Consider the following 25753-nt stretch of genomic DNA (forward strand, 5'->3'; position numbering starts at 1 on the left):
ATAAATAAAATCTTTTAATAAATAAATAAATAAATAAATAAAACATACTTTATAATTTCTTCCCCACCAGCTATGTTATAAGTAATTTACAAAGGCTTTCAGAAAAATCCTAAAACAAGAATGAGATTAATGCAGAACAAAATTTTTTGCAAGCTTAAATACTTTGAAGGGTTTTGGCCATCAAGGGCCCATCCCTGCTAAGGCATTCTATATCTGCTGTTAAAACCCCCAAGTTGCCTTGTGGGAATTCCTTGCAAGTTAACTGAGAAATAAAATGAATTAACTTACCGTCAAACAAGATGAAGATACACTGTCATGGCTCTGTAGGCTCTGCATTAAATAAAACCAGCCCAAGGAAAACTATGCACAACAAAACTACTTCTCTCAAATCAACAAACCTCAAGGGTTCTTAAAACACAGAAGTCTTCAGCTAAAGCCAAAGAAAGAACTTACCTGATTTTTGAAGAGACAGAGGTGGCTGACAAGGAACCAGGAAACACATGTAACATGAGTTGTTGAGATCTTAAATTTATAGTGCTCTGCCTCTCCCTAGTCATTATTGTTGCCTTTCCAGTGAAACAACCTTTGATTTCTCAATGACGATTTCCCTAATAAAAATTAGGATACAAGGCTTTTGACAAAACTGAGGATTGGATTTCCTATTTCTTCCACTCGTAGCCATAAAGTTATGCACTTGTCAGCTAATTGTTCTGGGAACTCAAAAAGGCTGCACCTTATGACGTAGAGGAATAGAGTGTAAATTCTTGAATTCCCTTATAAAGGATTTTGGTGGGCGCCTGGGTGGCTCAATGGCTTAAGCCTCTGCCTTTGGCTCAGGTCATGATCTCAGGATCCTGGGATTGAGCCCCACATCAGGCTCTCTGCTCAGCAGAGAGCCTGCTTCCTCCACCTCTCTCTCTCTGCCGCCTCTCCTCCTACTTGTGATCTCTCTCTCTCTCTCTCTCTGTCAAATAAATAAATAAAATTTAAAAAAAAAAAAAGGATTTTGGAATTCCAAGTATAAAGAGATAAAAATCAACCAGACAGCAAAATAAGACTAAAAGCAGGAGCTCAACTCAGGACCAAAATGGCCAAGTCAAGTGAATTTTGGCCCAGGTGGAAAGACTATGAAAGGGCCTTCCTCCCCAGTGTTCTTAGGGATCCTCTGGAAAAAATTGTTCAGAGCACTGGTTCTCCATCTTAGATACACATTAAAATCTCCTGGGAAACAAACAAACAAAAACAATGCCCAGACAACTTAAGTGAGCATTTTCTAGGGTGAGAATAAGACATTGGAATTTTTATCACCCCAGGTGATTACGATGTGCAGCCAAGGTTGGAAACCACTGGTTTATAGCTTGACGAAGATCTGATTTAATGCATACTTTACTTACCGTGGGTGTACAAGGTTGCGTCCTGACAAGCCCAGTCTCTGCAATAAAGTTAACTTAGCAGTTGTATTATTTTAAGATATCAGATGAAAAGAAGAAAATGAAAGAAAGCTATCTTGCTAGAAAAGAACCAGAAAAATTAGTGAGAAGTTTGGGGCAGGCAGTGACCACACACATATACACACCACCCACCACTCTTGTTCCCAAGCATTCTTTCCACGAATTATGAAATCCCTCATTTTAGTTGACTCAGTAAACATTCGCTGAGTGTCTACTATGTACCAAACACTGGGCTAAGGACCAATAATTCATAAACATCCAACAAGCTCCCTGATTTCAGGAAAGCAACACTATTTTAAATAATCAATAAATTACATCTCCAAATCCCAGTTATTTTCTGCTAATCCAGAGGTATCCCTATTGTCTCTACTAACCCATTTAAGAAACAATGTTTCTACTAGGTATTTATCCAAAAGATACAAACGTATTGATTCAAAGGGACACACCCAACCCAATGTTTATAGCAGCAATGTCCACAACTGCCAAAATATGGAAAAGAGCCCAGATGTACATCTACAGATGAATAGATAAAGAAGAGGTGATGTGTGTGTGTGTGTATGTGTGTGTGTGTGTGTGTGTGTAGGGGGGGCAGAGAGAGAATATTACTCAGCCATCAAAAAGAATGAAATCTTGCCATTTGCAATGATGTGGATGGAACTAGAGAGTATTATGCTAATCAAAATAAGTCAATCAGAGAGAGACAAATATCATATGATTTCACTCATGTGGAGAATTTAAGAAACAAAACAGATAAACATAGGGGAAGGGAAAGAAAAATAAAACAAGAGAAAAACAGGGAGGCAAACCATAGAGATGCTTCACTATAGAGAACAAACCAAGGGGTCCTAGATGGGAGATTGGTGGGGGAATGTGATGGGCATTAAGGAGGGCACACTAGGTTTTGTGTGTAAAGGATGAGTCACTGAATTCTACCTCTGAAACTGTATATTAATACACTGTATGTTAAATAAATCGACATAAAAAATTGATGAATTGACATAAAAATTTAAAAAAAATAAACAGTTCTTGGACTATTCTCAGCTTTAGTCTTGGGCAAAGGGTATGAAGATTTGTCATTGTTTCCAAGAAACAAATCATAGAAGGACATCTTAACTCTTCCCTCTCACCTGCAAGTCTGCCAAAGGAAGTAGCTCAGTGATACACCTTCTAAGGGCACAGGTAATATATGTGCCAATCTCAACATTCACAATTCACCTTCTGTTTTTTAATATTCTGATTATAGCTCTTTAAGCAAACTCAAAACAGTATTTAATTAATTTTACCTTCTCATTGTCACTGAGAGATACACCAATTGAGTAAGATTTGGAAAGAATCAGCACGTGGTTATGGAGTTAAGACTGGATGCCATTGAAATGAAGGTGTTGGGTTTTTTTAAATGGTATGAAATCTTTGAGTTGGCAATAATTCTTTATGTTTGAACATCCCTATCAGTATTTGTCTTCTAATTTCTTTTTCTGTGACCCTAGATCCCCTATTCAATGGCCCAGCTACCTCCACAAGACGTCTGCTTTGTCCTAATGCATTTCCTCTACCAGGCACTTTCACAGGGAGGCCTAGCTTTCCCCTGCGGACCACACATCCCACATTCTTCCCTGAGACCGCTACTCATATCTTGGGTTCAGGAAGCAAGGTTCCCATGCCTCGTGCTATGCACTTGCTCCGCATGAAGCATTTCTACCTTTGATCACCTTCAGTGTTCCCCTTAGAGACTTACCCCTTCTTTCCCCAAGCATATCTCCCCCCACCCACCACTCTGCACACACAAGTTCTTCCTGTCTTCTCTAACCCCACCACCCCTCTGTATATCTTCACAATCCATGCTGGAGGCATTTCACACTTTCCTGACCCTCCCCTTCCCTCTCCTCTGTGATCCACATACATGGTCACCCTTTGGGTGTCATCACCACCAGGAACTGCTCCTACTGGAAATTACTGGCCTCCAAAATTCCCCCCTCTGGTTACAGATTCTCATCCTTGTTCTTCCTAAACCTAATCTTCAATGTCATCACAACCTCCAATGGCTGGACCCCTCCCTAACCTACTATTTCATCAGCTCTCTCCTCCCAGTATCAAAAATGTCCCAACGGTAGAAAATACATTGACACTTGGAAACCATAAAAGTGGTTCCAGTGCTTCCGAGCGAGGACATGAAAATAATTAAGCCCTGACCCAGAGTACTCAGAGGTTCCCCACCTATCCCAAGTTTAGACACAACCTCTGCACATCTGTGACTGATATTGGCATGTGACATTTTTCTTCTTCAAGCCTTTAATGTAATGGCTGCTGCTGGGTCCCAAGAAGATTCCCTTTGCCAGCCAGTGCTCCTGTCACCAGGCTGCCGTTCTGGTTGACAGTTCAAGTGGGAGCCACGCAGCACGCCACCCCCAGCCAGGGCACACCTCAGCTGTGACTCACTGGCATAAAGATATAAAAGGACAGGACAGTCCCCTTGCGACAAAACAGGGCTCATTTCGTAGTGTAATTTGTCCTCCAGAGCTTCAGCCACAGGATCAGAGTGAATCCAGCCTGTAGCTGAGACATGATTGATGAACAGGTTTCCCTTCCCTGTCCTGCTTCTCTCAAGGAAACCCTCTCCTCTCCTCCCCACCCAGAAAACTCCCTGAACAAGAACTCCGATCTGCAGCCCTGCTTCTAGAGAAGCTAACCAAGACCACGCATCTTCATATCTATCCCAAGCTCTCTCGCTGTTTTTGCTTTCTAAACATTCCTTGGAAATTCTTGCACACAATCTCCTTTAGATGAGCTTTTCCAAGGCCTATGGAAATTTCCCTGGAGATTTAGATTGGAACATTTAGAACTGATAGATCAATGTGGGAGATATTGTCAGCTTTACATACTGAGCCAGGGATATGTTCCTCTTACACGTTCCTCAGTAGAGTTCACAGATAGAAAGGAATGGAGGAAATAAAGAGATGGAAAACCAGTTTTGTCTTTGTGAGCAAAAATGAAACAAGTATGCCCACTATCACTGCTCCCCTTCAAAACTGAACCAGGGCTGGAAGAAAGAATAGGGGGAAAAAAAGATGAATTCAGCAAATGTGACAACGCAACTGAATAAGTTTCAAGACCCAAAACAAAATAAAATTATTCACAGAGGAATTGACACACACATTATAAGAATTTAAAGGTGAGTATAGCAAAATTGCTGAATACAAGGTGACTATTAAAAATATCAAATACTGTTTATAAACTAGCAACATACAATTAGAAAATGAAAAATTTTTAAGTGTATTCTTTGAAAGAGTACCCAAAACATCACATTTCTAGTAAAAATGAAAGATGGGTAAGCCTCCCTCCAAACATAATCCAGGAAACTTGGGAAGACCTAAATTGATGGAGGACTATGCTTCATTTATGCTTTGGAAGACTCAGTATTGCAAAGATGTCGATTCTGTCAAAATTGGTCACTGTAATCTCAGTTGAAATCCCAGGAGTTTCTGGGTTTTTGGGTTTTTTGTTTTGTTTTGTTTTTTCAAAAAAATTGACCAGCTGATTCAGAAAGCCAAAAATAACCAAAACACTCTTGGAGAGTGTTTGTCATTAAATAATTAAATGTGATTTGGCCAAAGGATGGGGCAGAAGAAAGGCCCAGAAACGTATCTGTGCATATATGCTCACTCAATTTTTTTCCAAGTATTGCTGCAGAGGCAGTTGGATAACCATTAGGAAAAAATAAATCTTGACTACTGCCTCATACCATATGCAAAATATCAATACTAAATGACCTGCAGAGCTAAATGAAACACAACAAAACATTAGCATGAATAGTAAAGTTTAATAAATTGGACTACATAAAAGGTAAAACTTGCACTAATCAAAAGGCCTTATTAAAGTTCAACATACATATACTCTATGACCTAGAAATTCCACCTCAGATACACACCCAGAAATGTGCACTCACGGGCACCAAAAGATACATATGATGGTAGAACATAGACATAAATTATGGTGCATTCACACAATGAGATACTACACAGCCATGATAAGGAATGAACTAAAGCTATAGATGACAAAATGGTTGAGCATTAAAAACAATATTGATGAAAAGAAGCCAAATGCAAAATAATATAGACTGTATGATTCTATTTATATGAAGTTCAAAAGCAGGCAAAACTTGACTATAGTGCTGCCAGTAAGCATAACGGTTATACTTTGAAGAGGACAAAGAAAGTAAGAATTGGAAAGCGATATGGGAGAACAGGAGAAGCTTTGGAGTAATGATAATGTTATATATATATATTTTTTACCTGGATGGTGGTTGCATGGATATTCACTGTTTGACAAATCATTGAACTCTATGCTTATATTTTTAATATTTCCATATTTGTGTTATTCATCACACAGAAACACGTGTATTTTAGATTTATTCATAAATATTTTATAGTTTTGATATTTTTGTGAATAGGGTCTTTGGTTTTTCCACTCATTCATTTATTCAACCAGTATTATTTAAGCATTTCCCTGTGTCAGATACTGGTTTAAGTACAGAGAAACAACAATGAATAAGATGTAAAACAGCACTTCTCTCATCAGATTGACATTCTACTGGGGAGATGCAGATTATAAATAAACAAATGAATGAATAATGAGAAAATCTCAAATAGAACTAAATGCAATGAATTAACCAAAATGTTGAACTTTCAAGTAGCTATTGCTGGTGTATAAGGCGGCTTTTTTTTGTTTGTTTTAAATTTTGGGTAACTAGCTAACTAACTATCTTGGAGAACTTCCTTACTTGGTAAACTATCGGTTAACTCACTTGGAATCTTTTAGAAAGAAGACATACAAATGACTAGCAAACATATGAAAAAATGTTGATCATCATTAGCCATCAGGGAAATTCAAATTAAAACCACATTGAGATACCACCTATAGCAGTTAGAATGGCAAAGATTAACAAGGTAGGAAACAACAAATGTTGGAGAGGATGTGGAGAAAGGGGAACCCTCTTACACTGTTTGTGGGAATGCAAGTTGGTGCAGCCACTTTAGAAAACAGTGTGGAATCCCTTAAAAAATTAAAAATAGAGCTACAGTATGACCCAGCAATTGCACTACTGGGTATTTACCCCAAAGATATAGATGTAGTGAAAAGAAGGGCCATATGTACCCCAATGTTCATAGCAGCAATGTCCACAATAGCCAAACTGTGGAAAGAGCCAAGATGCCCTTCAACAGACCAATGGATAAAGAAGACATGGTCCATATAGATGTATATATAAGGAAGATATGGTCCATATATACAATGGAATATTACTTAGCCATCAGAAAGGATGAATACCCAACTTTTGCATCAACATGGCTGGGACTGGAGGAGATTATGCTGAGTGAACTAAGTCAAGCAGAGAAAGTCAATTATCATATGGTTTCACTTACTTGTGGAACATAAGGTATAACATAGAGGATATTAGGAGAAGGAAAGGAAAAGTGAATTGGGGAAAATTGGAGGGAAAGATGAACCATGAGAGACTGTGGACTCTAGAAACAAACTGGGGGCTTTTGGAGGGGAGGGGCTTGGGGGTTAGGTGAGCCTGGTGGTGGGTATTAAGGAGGGCATGTTTTGCATGGAGCACTGGGGGTTGTACATAAACAATGAATCTTGGAACACTGCATCAAAAACTAATGATGTATTTTATGGTGACTAACATAACGCAATAAAAAAGATGATCATTAAATCTCTGCATAATGAGTTAGTCTCCTTTATCAATATTTGTTCTTCTGGTGGAACTGTTCCATCAAGTTTAATGGAAGCCGCCTGATTTCAAATATTGGCACACGTAGTTCAAATCTACAGGCATAATAGTAAGGCACCATTTGTTTTACAAGCTGTACTTTACTATTCCAACAGAAGAGGGTACTCTTGAACCAAGAAACATTGCCTTCCTAAAGTAATGTCATTTTAGTCCTTTTTAGCCTCCAAATTCTATACATTTCAGAATGAACAGAAAAAGTTGTCCAACAAACATGCAAAACTACTATAAGAAGAAAATAGTGAAAATCAAAACTTTTCAGTTCATAAAAATGTTCCCCAAAGAATCAACCATGAGCCAACATTTTACCTTATGAATTAAATACCACTTAAAAACCATAAGTGAGGGCGCCTGGGTGGCTCAGTGGTTAAGCCGCTGCCTTCGGCTCAGGTCATGATCTCAGGGTCCTGGGATCGAGTCCCGCATCGGGCTCTCTGCTCAGCAGGGAGCCTGCTTCCTCCTCTCTCTCTCTCTGCCTGCCTCTCTACCTACTTGTGATTTCTCTCTGTCAAATAAATAAATAAAGTCTTTAAAAAAAAAAAAAAAAAAAAAAAAACCATAAGTGACTCTTAATCTCACGAAACAAACTGAGGGTTGCCGGGGGGAGGGGGTTTGGGAGAAGGGGATGGGATTATGGACATTGGGGAGGGTATGTGATTTGGTGAGTGCTGTGAAGTGTGTAAACCTGGTGATTCACAGACCTGTACCCCTGGGGATAAAAATATATGTTTATAAAAAATAAAAAATTAAAATAAATAAAAAAAAAAAAAAAAAAAAAAAGCACTGTGGGGACACCTGGGTGGCTCAGGCAGTTAAGCATCTGCTCATGATTTCAGCTCAGGTGATGATCTCAGGGTTGTGAGATCGAGCCACTCTGTGCCTAGCAGAATCTCTTTCTCTCTCTCTGTCTCAAATAAATAAATAAAATCATTTTAAAAATTGTGAACACAAAGAATGCTTCAAATCATAATTGCAAAAAATTAGAATGGAAATGAACAACAACAACAAAAAGAAATATGTGTCATGATTATCTTTGTTCATTACTGTTTGGGGCTTTGATTAAATTTTCATCTGGTGTTATTGTTACTATTCTTACTTTTCTTCTGTTAATGCTTCTTGGGTATTTCTCTTATATCGTTACTCTAATCCTCATATTTTTGTTATTGTGTCCTATTAATAGTGTATAAATAAATCTTTGTCTTTTTAATTCAGTGGTCTTGTGATTGTGGAATTTAACTTACCCACATCTCTAGTACCTTAGACTTATTGCCACCTTATTTTACATTATGTATACACTATGCCTTCTTGTTTCTTGTCTTATTGATCATATTTCTTTGAATTGATCAGTATTTTTCATTCTTTTTTCCCTAATGTTTCAGCAATTGTGCATTCTATCTCAACTCTCCAACTGGTTAACCTTTGGTTTAACACAAATATTAAACATAAATTTCTATTAATGTCTGAAGTCAATCACTCTTCACTCTTCAATCCCACCGTCTCCTACTTCTCATGTTGAGATCATGTGAATCCTCATTTTTTAATAATTAATACTAATTTAAGCTTAAGTCACATTTTACTCTTTTTTTCTTTTTTAGCATCACAGTTATGCATGGCTCACTTTTTCCTCTCCAATTCATCTTTTAAGGCTTTTTTGTAGTAGAGCTTGCTTCAGGTTAAAGTCTACAGATAGTCAACTAAGAGCCCTTGTTCACGCATTTTTTTTTAAGATTTTATTTATTTTTCAGAGAGAGATCACAAGTGGGCAGAGAGGCAGAGAGAGAGAGAGGAGGAGGAGGAAGCAGGCTCCCCGCAGAGCAGAGAGCCCGATGCGGGGCCCAATCCCAGGACCCTGAGATCACGACCCGAGCCGAAGGCAGAGGCTCAACCCACTGAGCCACCCAGGTGCCCCCCTTGTTCACGCATTTTGCTACCACCAGTGACTAATAGTTTATATAGGTACATACTTCAGTTAGATTTCCTTGGAGTTCTCTTGGAACTCCAAAATATGCCCTGTGTCGTCTTGTAGGGCCAAAGAGAAACCTAAACTCAATCTGATTCTCATTCCATTTTATGAATTCTATTTCTCTTGTCTCACAAAGCTCTTAGAATACTGCCCTCTTTCCCTGATCTTCAATAATTTAGCCACAGTGTGGAAGTGCAGGTTCTCAATGGTCCCTTTCAATCGGCATGAGTTTTTTTCAATTCTCTGTATTTTTCTTTTATCTTTGAGTAGTTCCTCCCTTCAGCTCTGTTCCTGAAATGCTCACTGATGAATGTTGGAGCTGCTTTCACTACCTAGCATGGCTCTTAACATACTTAAGTACCTTCTATCTCTTTATCTGTCTCTTCTACGTTTTGTAGAATTTCGAGGTTCATTCTTCCAGCTGTCTCTTTGGCTGTGTTCATTCTGCTATTCAGTCCACTTACTGATCTTTTATAATAATTAAGCTTATTTCCAAGAATTCTAAATGAGTATCTTAACTTCACTTTATATGTCTTAAGGTATTTTATCTAATCTATTAACTCTGTTGAGGTTGATGTCTTGCTTTCATGTGGTTATTTCCTTCAGACATTTGCTAATCTATGTCATACACTTATCTCTGTCTTTGAGTTTCCCCGTTAGACTGCCCATGAATGCTGTTTCGCAGTTACCCCTGCCTGTGTTAGCAATTTAAAAGTGGAAGGTTCTGTATGTGCTCCTGGCAAGGATCCTAGCAGCTTGTACCCCTTGAGTGGGAATTTGTCCTCCTCTGTGACTGTAGCGGTCACCTGGGGGACATTGTGATGCATCTGTGACTCAAGTGGACCTGCTTACAGCCAGGGGACAAAGACCTCTGCCACTCAGTTGCTTGGCACAGGGCCAAGGCAGGAAGACTCACACCAGCCAGGTGACACCTACTTAAGAACTTGAACCAGGCATCATGATGATTGCGCACCCCATACTCCTTCTGCCCCCCTGAATTTTCCACCTCAAAGCTCAAAGCACACTGGAACCTAAAACTTTATCTCAGCCCTCAAAGGGCATACTTGCAAAATTTTAAAAATGGAAGTAAAGTCCCTCTTATGTTCTTATTTCTATTTGGAAGAATATAAAGGGTAGTGGTTAGAAATCTACTATATATTATCCAGCCAGACTGCCAAGTTCAAACTCTAGTCCAATCATCTGTGACCTGGGTGATCTTGTGCCTCAGTTTCCTTATCTGTTAACTATGATAACCCACTATGATCTGTTAACTAATGATAACCCACCTCTGAGGAAGATTGAGAGGGTTAAAGGGGCTAACACATATAAAGGTTTTTGATCAATACCAGTATGTGTAAGTACTCAACAAATTTCAAGAACTATTACTGTTCCAGTTCAGGGATTTCATGGCTGTAGTCTTCTGGATATTGAAACTCACCCTATGCCTAGACCAAACATTAAAAAAAAAAAAAAAAATAGGGCCAAAAGGAAGAGTCACAACTGCCAACAATTTGGGGACATAATTAGAACTTAAAATTAAGAATTTCTCTTCTTACTTTGGCTGTCAGTTGAAATCATATTTTTACTAGATGTATTTCTTTACCTTTGGAGAATACGACTGCATTGGATTTTGCTCAAAGCAACATGAATTCAATTTCAATTCCTCTGGTAGTTATAGCATGGTGCCAGGTGCTGGGGATTAAACACACCATGGTCACCTGTGCAGAAATACAGCTAGGAAGGATTTTCTGTTGCATTTACAACTTGACTGAACAGGAAATTCTTTAATCCTGTATTTTTCTCTCAAACCTGTAGGCTAGGTTTTAAACCTAGAAATTTAACACAACATGAATTTCTGAGGAGCCTCTGATTATTTGTCCTTCATAAGTGAACGTGTTCTTTTTTGCCCAAATGTTAACAGAATTATTTTCTCAGCCTTTTATTTTTACAGTTTCTTAGCAAGTCTATTTTTGCTTACTTTTCTTGGAAATCAATCCATGTAATCAGGTGACTATCCAAGGTAAGAAAGTTTTCTTTAATTGTGTCTTGATTATTAATTTCATGCCAATTAATATGCTTGCTTTCTCAGAAACACCTAACTCTTAGGTTTATTCTCTGTTCTCTGTAGCCATGAATTTCCCTTTTATTATTTCCTATATATTCTAAAACAAACACTGAAATACACCCTATTCATCACTAATTAAATTTTCCAGTACATCAGTTTTGCTTCTTTACTGCCTCTAAATTCTATTTAAATTCTGCTACTGTATTTTTAGTTCCCTGGCTGTCTTTTTATATTTCATCCAGTTTTTTCACACCTTGTCACAATTTATCTACCGTTTATCTTCATAGATTTCTTCTCCAATTCCACAAATGTCCTGCCTTCTTCAAACCTGTCAATCATCCCAAAAAGTTTTCTAAAGTTCTCTTCAAGTTCTTGCCACAAGTCATTTTCTGAAGCTTCAGATCTTTTTTTTTTTGGTCTATATCATGATGTATTCATTCCTTACTGGGCACAAACTTTTTTAAAAGCTCTATATGTTCTCCTCATTTACATAACCTCAGACCTGGGATGATCTATTCAAAACCTATATGTGTCAACAAAAGGTTTGTGGGTTTCCACCAGATCCCCTGTTGTGCATTTGGTTGCTTCTCAAGTCCTTTCACCCAACCGTGGCTAAAACATTATTTGATGCATATGATGGATGACATAATTTAGAAGGGAAACAGTGTATGAGAATATGGGAATTTTTTAATTAAATTTTAAGCATATAGAATACATTGGTAGGAGGTGTGTCTCTTAAATAAAATCTTGTGTTTTATATATTGAGTTTAAAAAAAAAAGAATAACACAGTAGATTTGGAAAAACAAGAACACAACACAAGTAATGTGAATGAAGAACATGTCTGATGTTGGCATTCAACTACGGAGCAAGGAAACCCAATGAGACACCGCACAGTTTCCTCACCCATCATCCCAATCATAGGGCCTCCACCTAAGGTTAATGATACTGTAATAAAAAAAAAAAAAAAAGGCCACACATCCAAATGCAAAAGATAAACAGCAATCAAGGATGAAGCAACATGTGTCCTGGCTTGCTCCAGCTCAAGAAGAAGCTGGGGAGGAGTCTGAGGGGGAAAGATGCATGAGGTAATGTATGAAATCATAAGGAGGGCTGAAGTCAAAATAAAATAGAATGTACAAATCCTGTGACCTGGAGAGCACTAGAGAGCCTATTGAGTATGACACGTTAGTGGTTCTCTTCCCAGAATGCTTGTACTCAAAATGAATCAGTTATTTTGGAATCTATATTGCCTCATTTGTCTTACCTGTCAACCTTGCTGGGTGGAGGGAATCATGAATTAGAAACGGAGGAGCTCACTTCCCAGATTTGAATGCTCTGGCTGATTTTCTAGCACTCACAGAACATGCATGGACTTGCATGTTCTCTGTGCCTCTGGCTGCCATATTAAAAGGTCAGTCTCACTGGCACAAGAATGAAGAGAAAAGAACTCCTAAATCTGAGCATAATTCCCAGTTTCTCATAGGCTTCCATATACTGATTCCACAGAACTTAGTTAGAATCCTGTCTTCCCTGTATGGTCAGACTCTCTGACACTTCAAAGACAGGGGACAAATGAAGTATACAAACCCAACAACATTGCAACCAGCATTCTTTCTGTCTTTGTCCCACCAAAAATACTCTCCTTGTGAAGTCTAAACTGCCCAAGGTAGAAAATGCCAATATCCTCTCTTCACTTTCCTGTGCGTTGTATTGGAGGAGTATCAATCAGTCTTCAAACGGCAGCAAAAAGGAAAAAAAAAAAATGACAAGAAAGACAGAGGCTGAGACCACAGCAAGGACAAAGGAGAGAAGTAGCTGTCTGGAATTTAAGCTGGCAAGGCTCTTATGTTTCTGAACCCCAGTGAAGCCAGTAATGGGAGGGAACAAAGCTGACTGACACAGGGCTGGCACTATACAGGGAACCACTTGTTGAGGTTTTCCTTCCAACTCTTAGCTTATAGTCAGTAGAAATGTCTTCCAAGTTTGATGATCCACTGGATATCACTCCTAGATTTTAGAATCATTGCAAGCTTTCATCTTTTGTGTATGCCTTCATATATAATTATGGTAGAACGTTAAGAAAGATTTTCTGGCACAAGATACATCTTTCCAACATAATTGAGATGAATGATTAGTTTTATAGAGTATGTATTTCTATATTTGGGGATGAAAAAAATTAAAGCTAGGTTTAGGTCACTAAAAAAGTCAGTTGGCACATAAAATAATGTACACATTTTAACTGACAGAAGTGTTTTATTTACTAAGAAGAAACATTTTAATCAATTGAAGATTAGTAAGTTTACTGGTTCACAGAATCTCACTCTCACTCTCATTTTTATAAGGAGATGCACTTTCCCTTTGTGATTAAAATTCTGAGAGAGCCCAATACAATGAGAAGATGTGTTTATCAAGGAAAAGAATAAGAACATAGTGATGCCGGACAATGCCAAACCTTCACAAAGGTCATAGTTATTGAGTTCAATATCCAACAGCAATGACAGGTCAGGCATGGAATCTTCGAAATGTTAGCCCCAAAAAGAACCACAGGAGTGACTACATATTTTATTATCTGACATAAATTTGACCCCTGGGACATGCCTTCTGTGGAAAGGACTTGGGAGAGCCACCTCAAGCTGCCTCACATTATCAAGGAGAAATTTTTTATACCACAAACAGCCTTTGACAATGAGAAGCCTGTATGAGGAACATGGAACTTATCCTTCACAGCACAAAGAAATCATTAATATAGAGGCAAATGGGGGGACGGGGGCCAGCATGACTTGACCAGCTGAACTTGACCTACCTTCTCTTGCAAAAACCGCCACAGCCACCCTTAACCAACATGGTGGCAACTGGGAGGAGGATGCTCATAGGGCAGGGCAGGGCAGGGAAATGGGGCCACGGCCAGGACCAGAAATTCACCTTGACAGAATGATTCTCCACTTCCTTGACAGTTAGGCATTGGTAAGAGTCATTCCAGAGCGTTCAGCTAAGGCAGAGATCAAGAATTCAGACGGACGTATCAGAGAACGAAAGTCCCAGTTCTAGAGTCTTAAACACTTGGGCATCTGGCTTTCAGTAGACTAGAGATTGGTATGAAGCCAACAGCCTTCTTGACATAGATTTCCACAGGAATCATGCCCAGACCCAGACCAGCTCTCAGGACGTGACCCAGCATAAGGCCTCCAGGAGGAGATAGGTCCATGTGGCAGACTCCTGACTGAGGGGGTTAGGGAGCCAGCAGTCTACAGGGGGGGCAGCGCTCCCCTCCCCCACCTAACTTGTTGGGTATTTAAGAGTAACTACAGAGGCGAATTCTCTGAGGAAGGGGTGAAAAGACACAGAGGGTCATGCTTCATGATGATGGCCAAGGAGACTCAATAAGGAAAGCTGAAACTAATGTTTAAATCCACTGCCGCTCCCCTAGGTCAATGTCAGATGCGCAAAACATGTCCTGACCTCCACAGAACGAGTGCTGGTCAGGGCAGGCTTCCGTCCTTGAGCTCTCACTTAAATCCACCCCTGGTGGGTGGATTTTCCCTTAGGTGAGAAGCATCTTACAGGGCATCTTCCATGCAGTAGAAGAAGATGGGAGAGAAAGAGGCAGGGCGTCTTGGCCAGCAGTGACCCCTGGTTTTAACTACCATAGAAATAGAGCTGAATTTCCAAAACACATTCCATTTAAACATTTCCTCCTGTTGCCCATGTTAAAGTGGTTTCTGAATTTATCCTCCCCTAGAAGTGGTCTAATGACTTGAACTTCCAGGATTCCTTTATATGGAATTACATTACATTACATTACACTGACCTTCAAGGTCACAGAGGGTGAATTATATGCTTGAAAGCTTAATGTGGTGAAAGGTTAGGGAGGGAGCCAGAGACTTTGGTATTAATGGACGTAGATGAAAGTCAGCTACAGGGTGAGAAAAGGATCAGGACAAGCTCAGGCCAGTGGCAGGAGGAAGGGGGCATGGAGCTGTGGCAGAATTCGGTCAGCTTTAGATATCAGCAAGAACGCAAATTCTCACGTTCTTGCCAGCGGGAGACCGTTCTGCCACTTTCTTCCAGCTCCCGGGTTACTAGACAGTGTGCTCCTTTCAGGGAGAGCAGACCCTGCCATAGAATAGAATAGTTTGGGTTTTGTTGTGTCTGATGAAAAAGAGAAAAGGGTGATCGGCAGTAAACGTCACCCAGGAAGGTATGGACCTTCCTGTGCCAACAGCCCCACTGGCAGCAACTGCCTGGGTGCCATTTTCATTCACCTCCACAAAGGTTTTATGGAAAACTTTTGAAAGGTACAAATTGGGACTTGGAGAGATTCCAGTAAGATCAGCCTTCCCTTCCTCAAAGATATCCGTGATGCCCATGTCCTGTAGAATAGAATTGAGATCGTAGCTATCTTCCAGGGTGAACTGCGGGAAGGAGACGTCTACTGTTTCTTCTGACATATTCTCTGAGCTGCTCCAGGTCACTATTTTTTCATGAGTGATGTTCCTTTCAAGCTACAAAAGGAAGGAAATAATATTTAAGGTCATATTATGAACCAGCAAAGGATGCCCCAATTACTTCAAAAGGCTTGAGTATATTTCAACAGCCAGTAACAATCTTAAAGATCCTTCCCTAAGCCTCAACCTACTCTGATCTCATTTAAATCCCTCCAAGCAATTCTCTTGAGTCTTTAGAAGTCACAGGACAATTTGAGTTCTGGTATCCTCTGGTGTCTGACAGACTGGTGTCTGGGTGTCAAAGCCCAGCAAAGCTCCGTTGACCAAGTTGAGTGAGCTTGGTCAAGCCTTAACATTCTGAGGTTCAATTCCCTCTTCTATAAAATGGAGATAATACCATTAGGCTCTTGAGGGATTAAACAAAATGATGTATGTAAAGTAATTAACATAGTGCCAGCACACGATACATTTTGAATCGTGGCTATTGTTGTGATTCGCTATCCGGGTATTTCTCTCTTCCTCTGTCTCCATCTCTTCACTGTACAGAACAACACACCACTGAGGCTCCCCAGCCTTCACTGATCCCCAGCTCACAACCACTTTATCCCAGTACCAGATCTCCACCCTGTCAAGGCACTTGCACCCAAAAACAGAGTTCAGCTAACAGCTCCATTCCATGAGCCATAGCAGAAGAGTCCAAGCAAGAGGCCAGAAGTCAGGCTATTGAGCATTTGCAGCAAGTCTCACATCACTCCATGCCCAGATCACTTGGTCTGGAGAACCACCGCAGAGAGCTGTGAGATGGGAGAAGAAAGCCCTATCCGAGGCTTTTGGCATTTTCTAAACCAATGAGGACGAACTCTCTCATTGAATTCAGATTCTTACATATTCTCTGATATCTCTGATAACTGAGGTGCCATCCTTCCTCAGGCAGGTAGGTGGTTAATAGGGCTGCTCTCCAAAGATTGACAGTGAAGTATTTTGTAGAGACAGTGAAGTGAAGATTTACCTCTTCCAGGCCCTTCACATTATCTGCAGAGCAAGAAGGCAGCAGGACGAACATGCTGAGTGCCCCCTTGGTATACCTCATTTCAAGGATCTGTGCCTTCAACTCCTCTATGAAACCAATTCGAAACAGGCCCTTTTGGTTCATCATCTTCACAGTCCTCTTTTCATTCTGCAGTGGACAAGATAGAAAGTCATGGAACAGTCATGGGAAGCTCGTGCACGCCCATGGCCTTCATCTCTCCTGAAAACGGGGCTCCACTAAGATAAGAAGATCTTCACCAGAAGCTCTGAGCCACCCCAGTGACCCAACCCATGAGTCCTCTGCCCACTGATCAGCCAGCCCGTCCTCGCCAACACCTTATTTTCCCTTGGTTTTCATAGGTTCTTCAGCTCCCAAGACAACTCGTTGGTAAACCATCTATCCAGGCTCTCCCGGCAACCTAGCCAAAGGATACATCCCCACCAGCTTTGTACCTTCTGTGTCTGCACCACCCAATCTGTTGGCCTCACCTGATCTCCTGACCCCTTCTTACCTTCGCTGGCCTGGAGCTTTGGTTAAATGATAATTATCTACATATTGAATCACAGTACTTCTTCCATAGGTTTCTATCAGATCAAAGGCCACCACCCCAGACACCTCATGTTTATGAGAGGTCATCAATCGACAGATGAGATGCACAGTGCTTGCAAGAGGAACACAGCTGACAGGTGGTGGGGCTGGGATCCCAACCTTTCCTTTTCTCCATTCTACAGTTCGGTGGCTTAGAACATGAGTTTTTGAGATAAATACTCACAGATGTGAATGCTAATGCATGAATTTAGCCATGTAACATAACTTTTGCATTCTTGCCCCTCAACTCCTAAATGGGAATAATAACATCCATTTCCATAATGGTATTTCAGGGAACAAGTGAAATAATGAATCGAAAATGCTCAAGGTGGTGCCTGGCACCAAGATGGTCAACGAACTTCCGACACTGATTTTTCTAATAACAAAATATTCTTATTATATTGTATGCTGTAACCCAGAGACCTATGTTTTAGAGTTGAGTACACATACTTTTAAGTCATACTTCTTAGTGGAAATTATGAGAGAAATATCTAGAAAACCACATGCTATAATATCATACCTCATTTAGAGAGAAAGGGGCATCAACTGTGTTTTTAGGGTCAAAATATTTTTCCCATTTGGCCTTGAAGTAAACAGCATTCACCAACACCAGCACCGTCGCACTGTCAATTGCATCCTTGTTGAAGAGTTCCTTGATCTTACCTTAAAAAATGTTTCAGAGAATATCCTGAATGTGAATTGTACCAGAAGTATTCAGGTAGACAGATTTTCCTGAAGGCTGCTTCCCATCCCCAAGGCTAGGGCATGTCTGATTCAAGAACTAACCTAAGAAAATGACGCCACTCACAGTACAGTCCTGGATGTGGTGGAGGCGATAGGGTGTATCGTGGAGGAGACACACTGTCTCTCAACCCCAAGAAGGACCCATTTTAAAGCCTTAAAACTGAGGGAATTTCCTTCCATTCCCTGAGTCACTGTGGTTGGAAATTGCCATGAGACATCCTATGCCATTATTTACTTGTCTTTTTTTTTAATTAAGTTCAATTAGCCAACATATAATACATCATTAGTTTTTGATGTGGTGTTCAATGATTCGTTAGTTCTGAATAATACCCAGTGCTCATCACATCCTGTGCCCTCTTTAAAACCCATCACTAGGTTACCCTCCTCACCTCCATGATTTACCTTTCAAAGTAGACCCTGCCACATGATTATATTATAACCTCCTTGAAAAACAGGACTATTGGGTAAACTTCCTATCTCAAGTGCTCATCACAGCAAACAGTATATGCTTACATATGAACAAAAATGCAAATAAATATTCTAGGTAAGGTCGGTAGGGGCTTTCACATGCCTCCTCCCATGCCATCGCATGTCAATTATGAGAAGTTGGTATTGTTTTCCCTTCTTTTTTTTTTTAAGATTTTATTTATTTATTTGACAGAGAGAAATCACAAGTAGCTGGAGAGGCAGGCAGAGAGAGAGAGAGGGAAGCAGGCTCCCTGCTGAGCAGAGAGCCCGATGCGGGACTTGATCCCAGGACCCTGAGATCATGACCTGAGCCGAAAGCAGCAGCTTAACCCACTGAGCCACCCAGGCGCCTCTTGTTTTCCCTTCTTAGAGAGGAATACACCACAGCTAGTGAGAGGTAAGGCCACACAGCCAAAAATCAGCAAGGCTGGCTGAGATCAGTCCTGGGGCCTTCCCACTCTTGGTCCAGCTCTGAGGCCCCTTGCACCATAACACAGCCCTGAGCCAGACTGGAAAATCCCACATGGTCAGGCACTCACCCATTTGCAGTACGCATTCTTTTCCATGCAAAATACCAATCCATTGGTTATCTGAATACATGCCTAGTCCTTAAAGATGACTAGAGCTTTCTACAGCAAGACTTCAACTTAAACTCCATCATAAAAGACTATGTTGACATCACCTACACTTAAAATACTGCCGGAGAGTTAATGAGTGCCTTAGTATACATTTTTTTAGTGAACATGCTTTCTTCTTGGCAACGGAGTAGAACGTTGAAGAAATGGGCATTTTTGCAGCATATGGACCAAGTTCGGAGAAATAATTTTCGAATTTGGGTGCTTCTCCCAGGATGAGGCCAGACAGGGGAGTTCTATATTAAAAAATTATTCCATTTTATGTTGAATTCTAAATTTCACTACTCATTGCTATCTCTAAACCCTTCAACCAGAAAACACCTATGTACCTAGTGAAACGTTGAAAAAAATTGGATTTAATTATTTCCATTTCCTTCTGAATAACTAGATTATCTTTGCAATGTTTCTACTGACACTTTTTTAAAAAATAGAAACAGCTGGGACACGTGGGTGGCTCAGTCACTTAAGCGTCCGCCCTCAGTCCACATCATGATCCCGGGACCCTGGGATTGAGTCCTGCATTGGACTCCTTGTTCAGAGAGGAGCCTGCTTCTTCCTCTGCCTGCCACTCCCCTGCTTGTGTGCGCGCTCTCTCTCTCTCTGGCAAATAAATAAATGAAATCTTAAAAAACTTGGAAATAGTTAATATCCCACTGGCATGTCCTTGGCTGAACGGATTTCCCCTTTTATGAGGGAGCAAAGGAGAAACACAGCATCTAAGCGTGTAACTGTGCACCTGCAAAACGGACATTGAACACGGCCCATTCATGTGAGTACCTGGTCATGACAGACTTGCAATCTGAGACACCGTCCTTTTAAATGGAAAAGAAGACCAGCCACAATGCGTTTGGTCTTTCTTACCTTGGGACTGAGATTCAACCCAAAAGTTAATCTGTTGTCTGGACTTCTCGGAGTCCTTCCGGAAATCAACACTTTCAATGGTCGTGTGGTAAAATTCAATCACACCATCTAAGTATTCCTGTTAAATTGGAATAAAGCGAGGTGATACAGTGAAATCAGATAACTGTGCTAATAGGTATGAGGCAGTCAGGAGAAGCCTAATGAGAGAGATGGTCATTTAAATGGGACGCTCGTGGTCTCTGTCTATCCCCCACTCTTAATTAGCCACAGGCCTTTCATTCATCGTGGTGACAATTCAGGATATAGAATGCTTGTTCACAGGATTTTTGGGTGACTCAGTTGGCTAAACCTTCAATTCTTGGTTTCAGTTCGAGTCCCGCGTCCGTCTCTGCGCTCAGTGCGAAGTCTAATTGAGATTCTTTCCCCTCCCTCTCCTTCTCCCTCTGCACCTCCCCCTGCATGCACTCTCTCTCTCTTTCTTTCTCAAAAATAAATAAATAAAATATTTTTTAAAAAGAAATAAGAATGTCTATTCATGAAGCAGTCTACAGTTACAAGGGCACAAGCTGTTGCTACCAGAAATCCTTGAACGTCCCATTTGTGGAGACCCTATAACATCAGTATGAAGTTACTTGAGAGATTTAGCTACAAAATGCCTCTATTTTTAAGAATTAAAGCCCTACTTAACTTTAACAGTTTCCAGAGCAATGAAAATGTTTTGGAAATTGGGTGATGTTTGCACAACATTGTGAATGTGATCAAGGCTAACAAACTGTTTACTTAAAACTGATTAAAATAGCCAATTTTACATTATATGTTACCACAATTACAGGGTAATATACCCAAATGACTGGCGTGTACAATTTTAATAGGTGAATTGTATGATATATGAATTTATACCTCAATAAAGCCAGTTCAAAAAAAAAAAAAAAAAGACAACATCTAAAAGCTCATTGTCACTGTTGAGAGAACATACTTCTTTTGGCCAAAGGAGGCTAAGCCCGCCCTCTCACTAAACCAGCCTAACCACCTGCATCACACATTTGCCTATGGTCACACCCCTCAAGCCCATTGCTAAGTATGTGGCTCCTTGCAACAGTGAGAGAGGAACCTGATGGGTCTTGCTGTAGGTACACGCTGCTGAGCCACAGGGAGGAGCCAGACGCCCTTTGACTTCAAACGCAGACTCCTTCTGCTATACCTCGGTGCTGCTGAGTACAATTCTATTGAGGGGTGGCCTCAGGGTGGCATGAAAGGGGATTTTAAAGATGTGCTGGGGGAAGGGCGGGGAGGGACAGGAAGAACTACCAAGTGCATCTACCAGGCACCTTTACTGGGAAAGACGGTCCCAACAGAGAAAGTCATTACCAAACCCACGTGTGCTCCAAAGTTATTAGGGTCACACGACCCCCTTTCACCCACAACAGGCCTCCTAAGCTGCTCAAGTTGAAAACTGGCAGAACCAGGGCAACCAACAGTGTGGGAGAGAAAGAGGTGGGTCCCGGGGAACCCCCAGTCCACGGTACATCACAGTACATGTCAGACAGGATTGTGGTCCAGGTGCCCAGTGAGTAATCCAGCTACTCCCTGATTTTTACAACGTTTGCCATACAATAGTTGTAATCACCAGCCATGCCGAACTCACCGGACAGATCTGGAATTCCTGCTCACCGTAAAGCCTATTGGCAATACTTAGGGTGTAATCAACCCGGATCCTGTCTATCTTGGAGAGAAGCTTCCCGAAGTAGCAACTGAGCAGTCCACTCTCATCACTGGAAGACTCATCCTGACAAAAGAAGAAAGAAAATGGGACCGGATCCGGAGAGCAAAAGGCCACCAGAGCACGTTGTCATTTCGTGTCGTTACCACGAGGGGGAGCAAGCTGAGAAGAGAGGGATGGAGGGCGGGAAGGGGTCCCAGGGGAGGATCATTGCTCCCACTAGGTATCAGGGTCCTCCAGGAACGGTACATCCGGGGACTCAGCAGTGCACACTGTGTTTGAGTTCAGTGTACCTCGTTTTCTTCTATATTCAAAAATACAGAAGAAAAAGACAATCTTCTCTCTACCCTCCTCTTAAACTTTCTAAGGTACAGGGATACATAACCTGGAGAATATCTTTCCCACTCCTGGTATGAGGCAACCAATAAAAGTAATATTTCCCCATGAAATATATAAGGAGAGGTAGAGAAAGAAAGTAAGACCCTCACGGCTGATTCCTGCCCCTTACTGCCCTTCATCCTCCACTGTGCTCCGTCCCGGGGACCTGTGACCCGGAAAAGTAGTTGAGTTCTGGGGCTTTCCTCTAACTGCCTTTATCATGAGTAGAAGATACCAGACCCTACTCTTTAGGAAACTAGCTTACAGCCACCGACATATAAGATACATATTGCCAAACAGAGCGTAACCAGGATGAGCAGTTCACAAGAAGAGGGGCAGGAGTTCATGGTGGCTCACCTGTAGGGTCAGAGGCTCCGTTGTTTCTTTCTGTGCCTCCAGAGGGCTGTCCCCCTGCACTTCCTGCTTTTTGCTTTTCAGACAGGGGTCGGGTTCTTTTCTTTCATTCTGGGAAAATTCATTGAAGTGTAGTACCTGCGTGAGGACAGCGATGGGGTTTCTCAGATGATACGAACTGGGAAATCTGAACAGCTTCAGAACCTTTTTATAGTGTGGCAGGGACAAGGACTCCAGAGTCAACCGCGCAACGACAGTGCAAAGCATAGCGGATGATCCTTTTGACTTGGTTATGAGGTGGAATGGAAGGGAAGTAAACTGCATACAACCCCCGGGGGTCTGCACTTAAGAATGAATATCCAAAGGGGCACGTGCACCCGAATGTTTATAGCAGCAATGTCCACAATAGCCAAACTATGGAAAGAACCTAGATGTCCATCAACAGATGAAGGGATCAAGAAGATGTGGTATATATACACAATGGAATACTATGCAGCCATCAAAAGAAATGAAATCTTGCCATTTGCGACAACATGGATGGAACTAGAGCGTATCACGCTTAGCGAAATAAGTCAAGCAGAGAAAGACAACTATCATATGATCTCCCTGATATGAGGAAGTGGTGATGCAACATGGGGGCTTAAATGGGTAGGAGAAGAATCAATGAAACAAGATGGGATTGGGAGGGAGACAAACCATAAGTGACTCTTAATCTCACAAAACAAACTGAGGGTTGCTGGGGGGAGGGGGTTTGGGAGAAGGGGGTCGGATTATGGACATTGGGGAGGGTATGTGCTTTGGTGAGTGCTGTGAAGTGTGTAAACCTGGTGATTCACAGACCTGTACCCCTGGGGATAAAAATATATGTTTATAAAAAATAAAAAATTAAAAAAAAAAAAAAGAATGAATAACCAAACCAAAAGGACGTCCGGGTCTCCACGAGACACACATGGCTGTGGAGCTGGTCAGACTGTTCGTGTAAAATATTCATTGGATTTGTGAAGACTTAGTATGAAAAAAAAATTAAAATATCTCATTTAAATTGCTTGCTTGATTACATGTTGATATGATATTTGGGGTATATTGGGTTAAATAAAATATACTATTAAAATGAGTCTCACCGATTTTTTTTTTTTTTTTTTTTTTACTTTCTTGTGGCTGCTAAATTTTTTTAAATCACATGTGGGGTCTGAATTATATTTGTGTTAGCACTGATCTAGAACTTTCAGTCAATGAAGCAACTGAGGGCAGTGAAAGACAAGTCACCCAGAGCATTGCAGGAAAGGTAGGGGACAAAGGCACATCTTGAGTTGCTCGGGACTGTTTTGCTGGGCAAGTGAAACCCAAGTGCTTGGAGAAAGAATCTCTGACACCTGATGGGGAGGATGCCAATGACAGTCTAAAGCTAAGTTCTCCTAATGGGATACTGTTAATAGAAGTAAATTAATAAAGCAGAATAACTCCAAAAACATTCTACCTTAATCCAAGAATTCAACTCCTCCATATTAGGGACAAGAGACAAGTGCCTGCATAACCTCTGTGCTGTGTATGAGATCCAGGGAAGTTATAAGACCAACCTCGGGAGCCTGCAGATTATTTGGGAAGTTGTTCTTGTCACATAAATTCGTTCATTCTACAGATTTGTATTGGAAGCTGCTATTAGCCAAGCATGGTTCTAGGACAAAGTTTCTTGCCATCTGGAGAATTATATTCTAGCCAGGTAGGCACATAGTAATGAGCTACTGTGTGCATTATGTTGGAAGATGGAAAATGCCATGTCAGGGAAAAGTAGGTAGGGTAAGAAGTCATTTTATGGGGTGAAGAGTCAGGATGCAGCATTAGATTGAGAGGTGAAGGAAGGACCGGTTGAGAAGGTAAACTCTGATCAAAGTCCTGAAGGAGAAAGTAAGTTATAGATCAGTTATCTGGGGGGAAAGCCATTAGGCAAAGGGGATGGAGCAAAAGCCCTAAGGCAGGAGTGGGCAAGCCTACCCAGGAACATGGAGGCCAGCATGTTTAGAGGAGTGGGGAGGGGACAGGGTGATAGAGGGAGCCACCTGGTTGATGGGAAGTCAGACACTAGATCTTCATGGGCCACTGTAAGGACTCAGGCTTCTATCATTAGCTAACTTGGAAGTCCAGGTTTTGAAACGATGAGAAATAGGCTCTGCCTGAGGTTTTAAAGGATCTTTCTGGCAGCCAGATAGAGAAGACTGTCAGCGGAAGCAAGGAAGCCCATGAGGAAGTTGCATCCAGGTTAGAAAGGGTGGTGGTGGGTCAGACTCAGGGACACAGCGGGAAGCACCTACACCTACGTTCAGGTTGTGTATCAAGAGAAAAGGCTGTTGGAGTTAGATGTGAAGTGAGAGAGAAGTCAAGAAGGACACCAAGATCTTTTCCACTGGATACATAATTGGTGCTACTACATACCTATTTATGGAATGAAAGAACACATAGACACATAAGAAATACTGTTAGTGATATCAGGATGGATAATTATAGAGCAGAAGAGGAACAGATATACGGGCAAACAGACAGACACACAGAGACAGAGAAGGTGACTGAGAGAAGTTATGAGTCTGGGGAGGCTGAAGAAGTGCTATAAAGGAGGCAGAGGTTTCACTGAGCCTTGAAGAGAGAGCAAGGTGGGATGTAAATGAAAACCCCAGGGCAAATGCATCTCCCCCCAGGCCCCAGGCTCAGTGAGCATCAAGGCTTGCGAAAGAAGGACTAGGGTCTGCCGTTGAGGGTGGACCCAGAGATACCGGAGCCACACCTGGTCGATCTGCTGTGCACTCTCGCTTCTGGCCCCCAGGCGGACCATGCCAAGGGCAGCTGAGAGGCTTAGAGGACAGAAGAAGATGTTTTTATGAGGATCATCTTTGCTTATCTCCTGGAAAAGATCAAAGCAAAATTTGGTGTTGGCTGCCACGAGAGAGTCCATCCTGAAATTGATGACAGCCTAAAACCAAACACAAAACAAAACAGAGAAAACATTATGGTCAGAAGGAGATAAATAAACAGTTTTTATTTTAAACACATGAGATATAATCATATATAATGATTCCACGTGTTATTAAAAACTCAAAAACTAAGGTCATCATCATCTTGGTATATAGATATTGATGTCCATATTGATACTGATACAGAGAGAGGTCTATTTTTATTTAGTGATATGATTTAGTTCCCTAAAGCTGCTGTAACAAATTACCACAAACTGGGTGGCTTAAACAAAAAGAATTTATTCTCCTTCAGTTTT

General features: G+C 41.1%; 1 protein-coding gene across 2 annotated transcripts; it reads right to left on the reverse strand.

Moving 5' to 3' along the window:
- Positions 1-15368: 15368 nt before the first annotated feature.
- SERPINB12 (serpin family B member 12) lies at positions 15369-25438 on the reverse strand. Of its 2 annotated transcripts, none has more exons than XM_059140580.1 (7): positions 25271-25438; positions 22558-22632; positions 21688-21828; positions 20043-20160; positions 17855-17997; positions 16726-16893; positions 15369-15773 (listed from the first exon to the last, which is right to left on the reverse strand). In XM_059140580.1, the coding sequence occupies exons 1-7, from the start codon at positions 25436-25438 to the stop codon at positions 15369-15371; spliced, it is 1218 nt and encodes a 405-aa protein (XP_058996563.1). The 2 variants fall into 2 exon arrangements, with proteins under 2 accessions (XP_058996563.1, XP_058996562.1); XM_059140579.1 differs by having other exon boundaries at positions 22498-22632.
- Between the last annotated feature and the right edge of the window lie 315 nt (positions 25439-25753).

Source organism: Mustela lutreola, chromosome 11 (assembly GCF_030435805.1).
Source record: "Mustela lutreola isolate mMusLut2 chromosome 11, mMusLut2.pri, whole genome shotgun sequence".
Lineage (NCBI taxonomy): Eukaryota > Metazoa > Chordata > Mammalia > Carnivora > Mustelidae > Mustela > Mustela lutreola.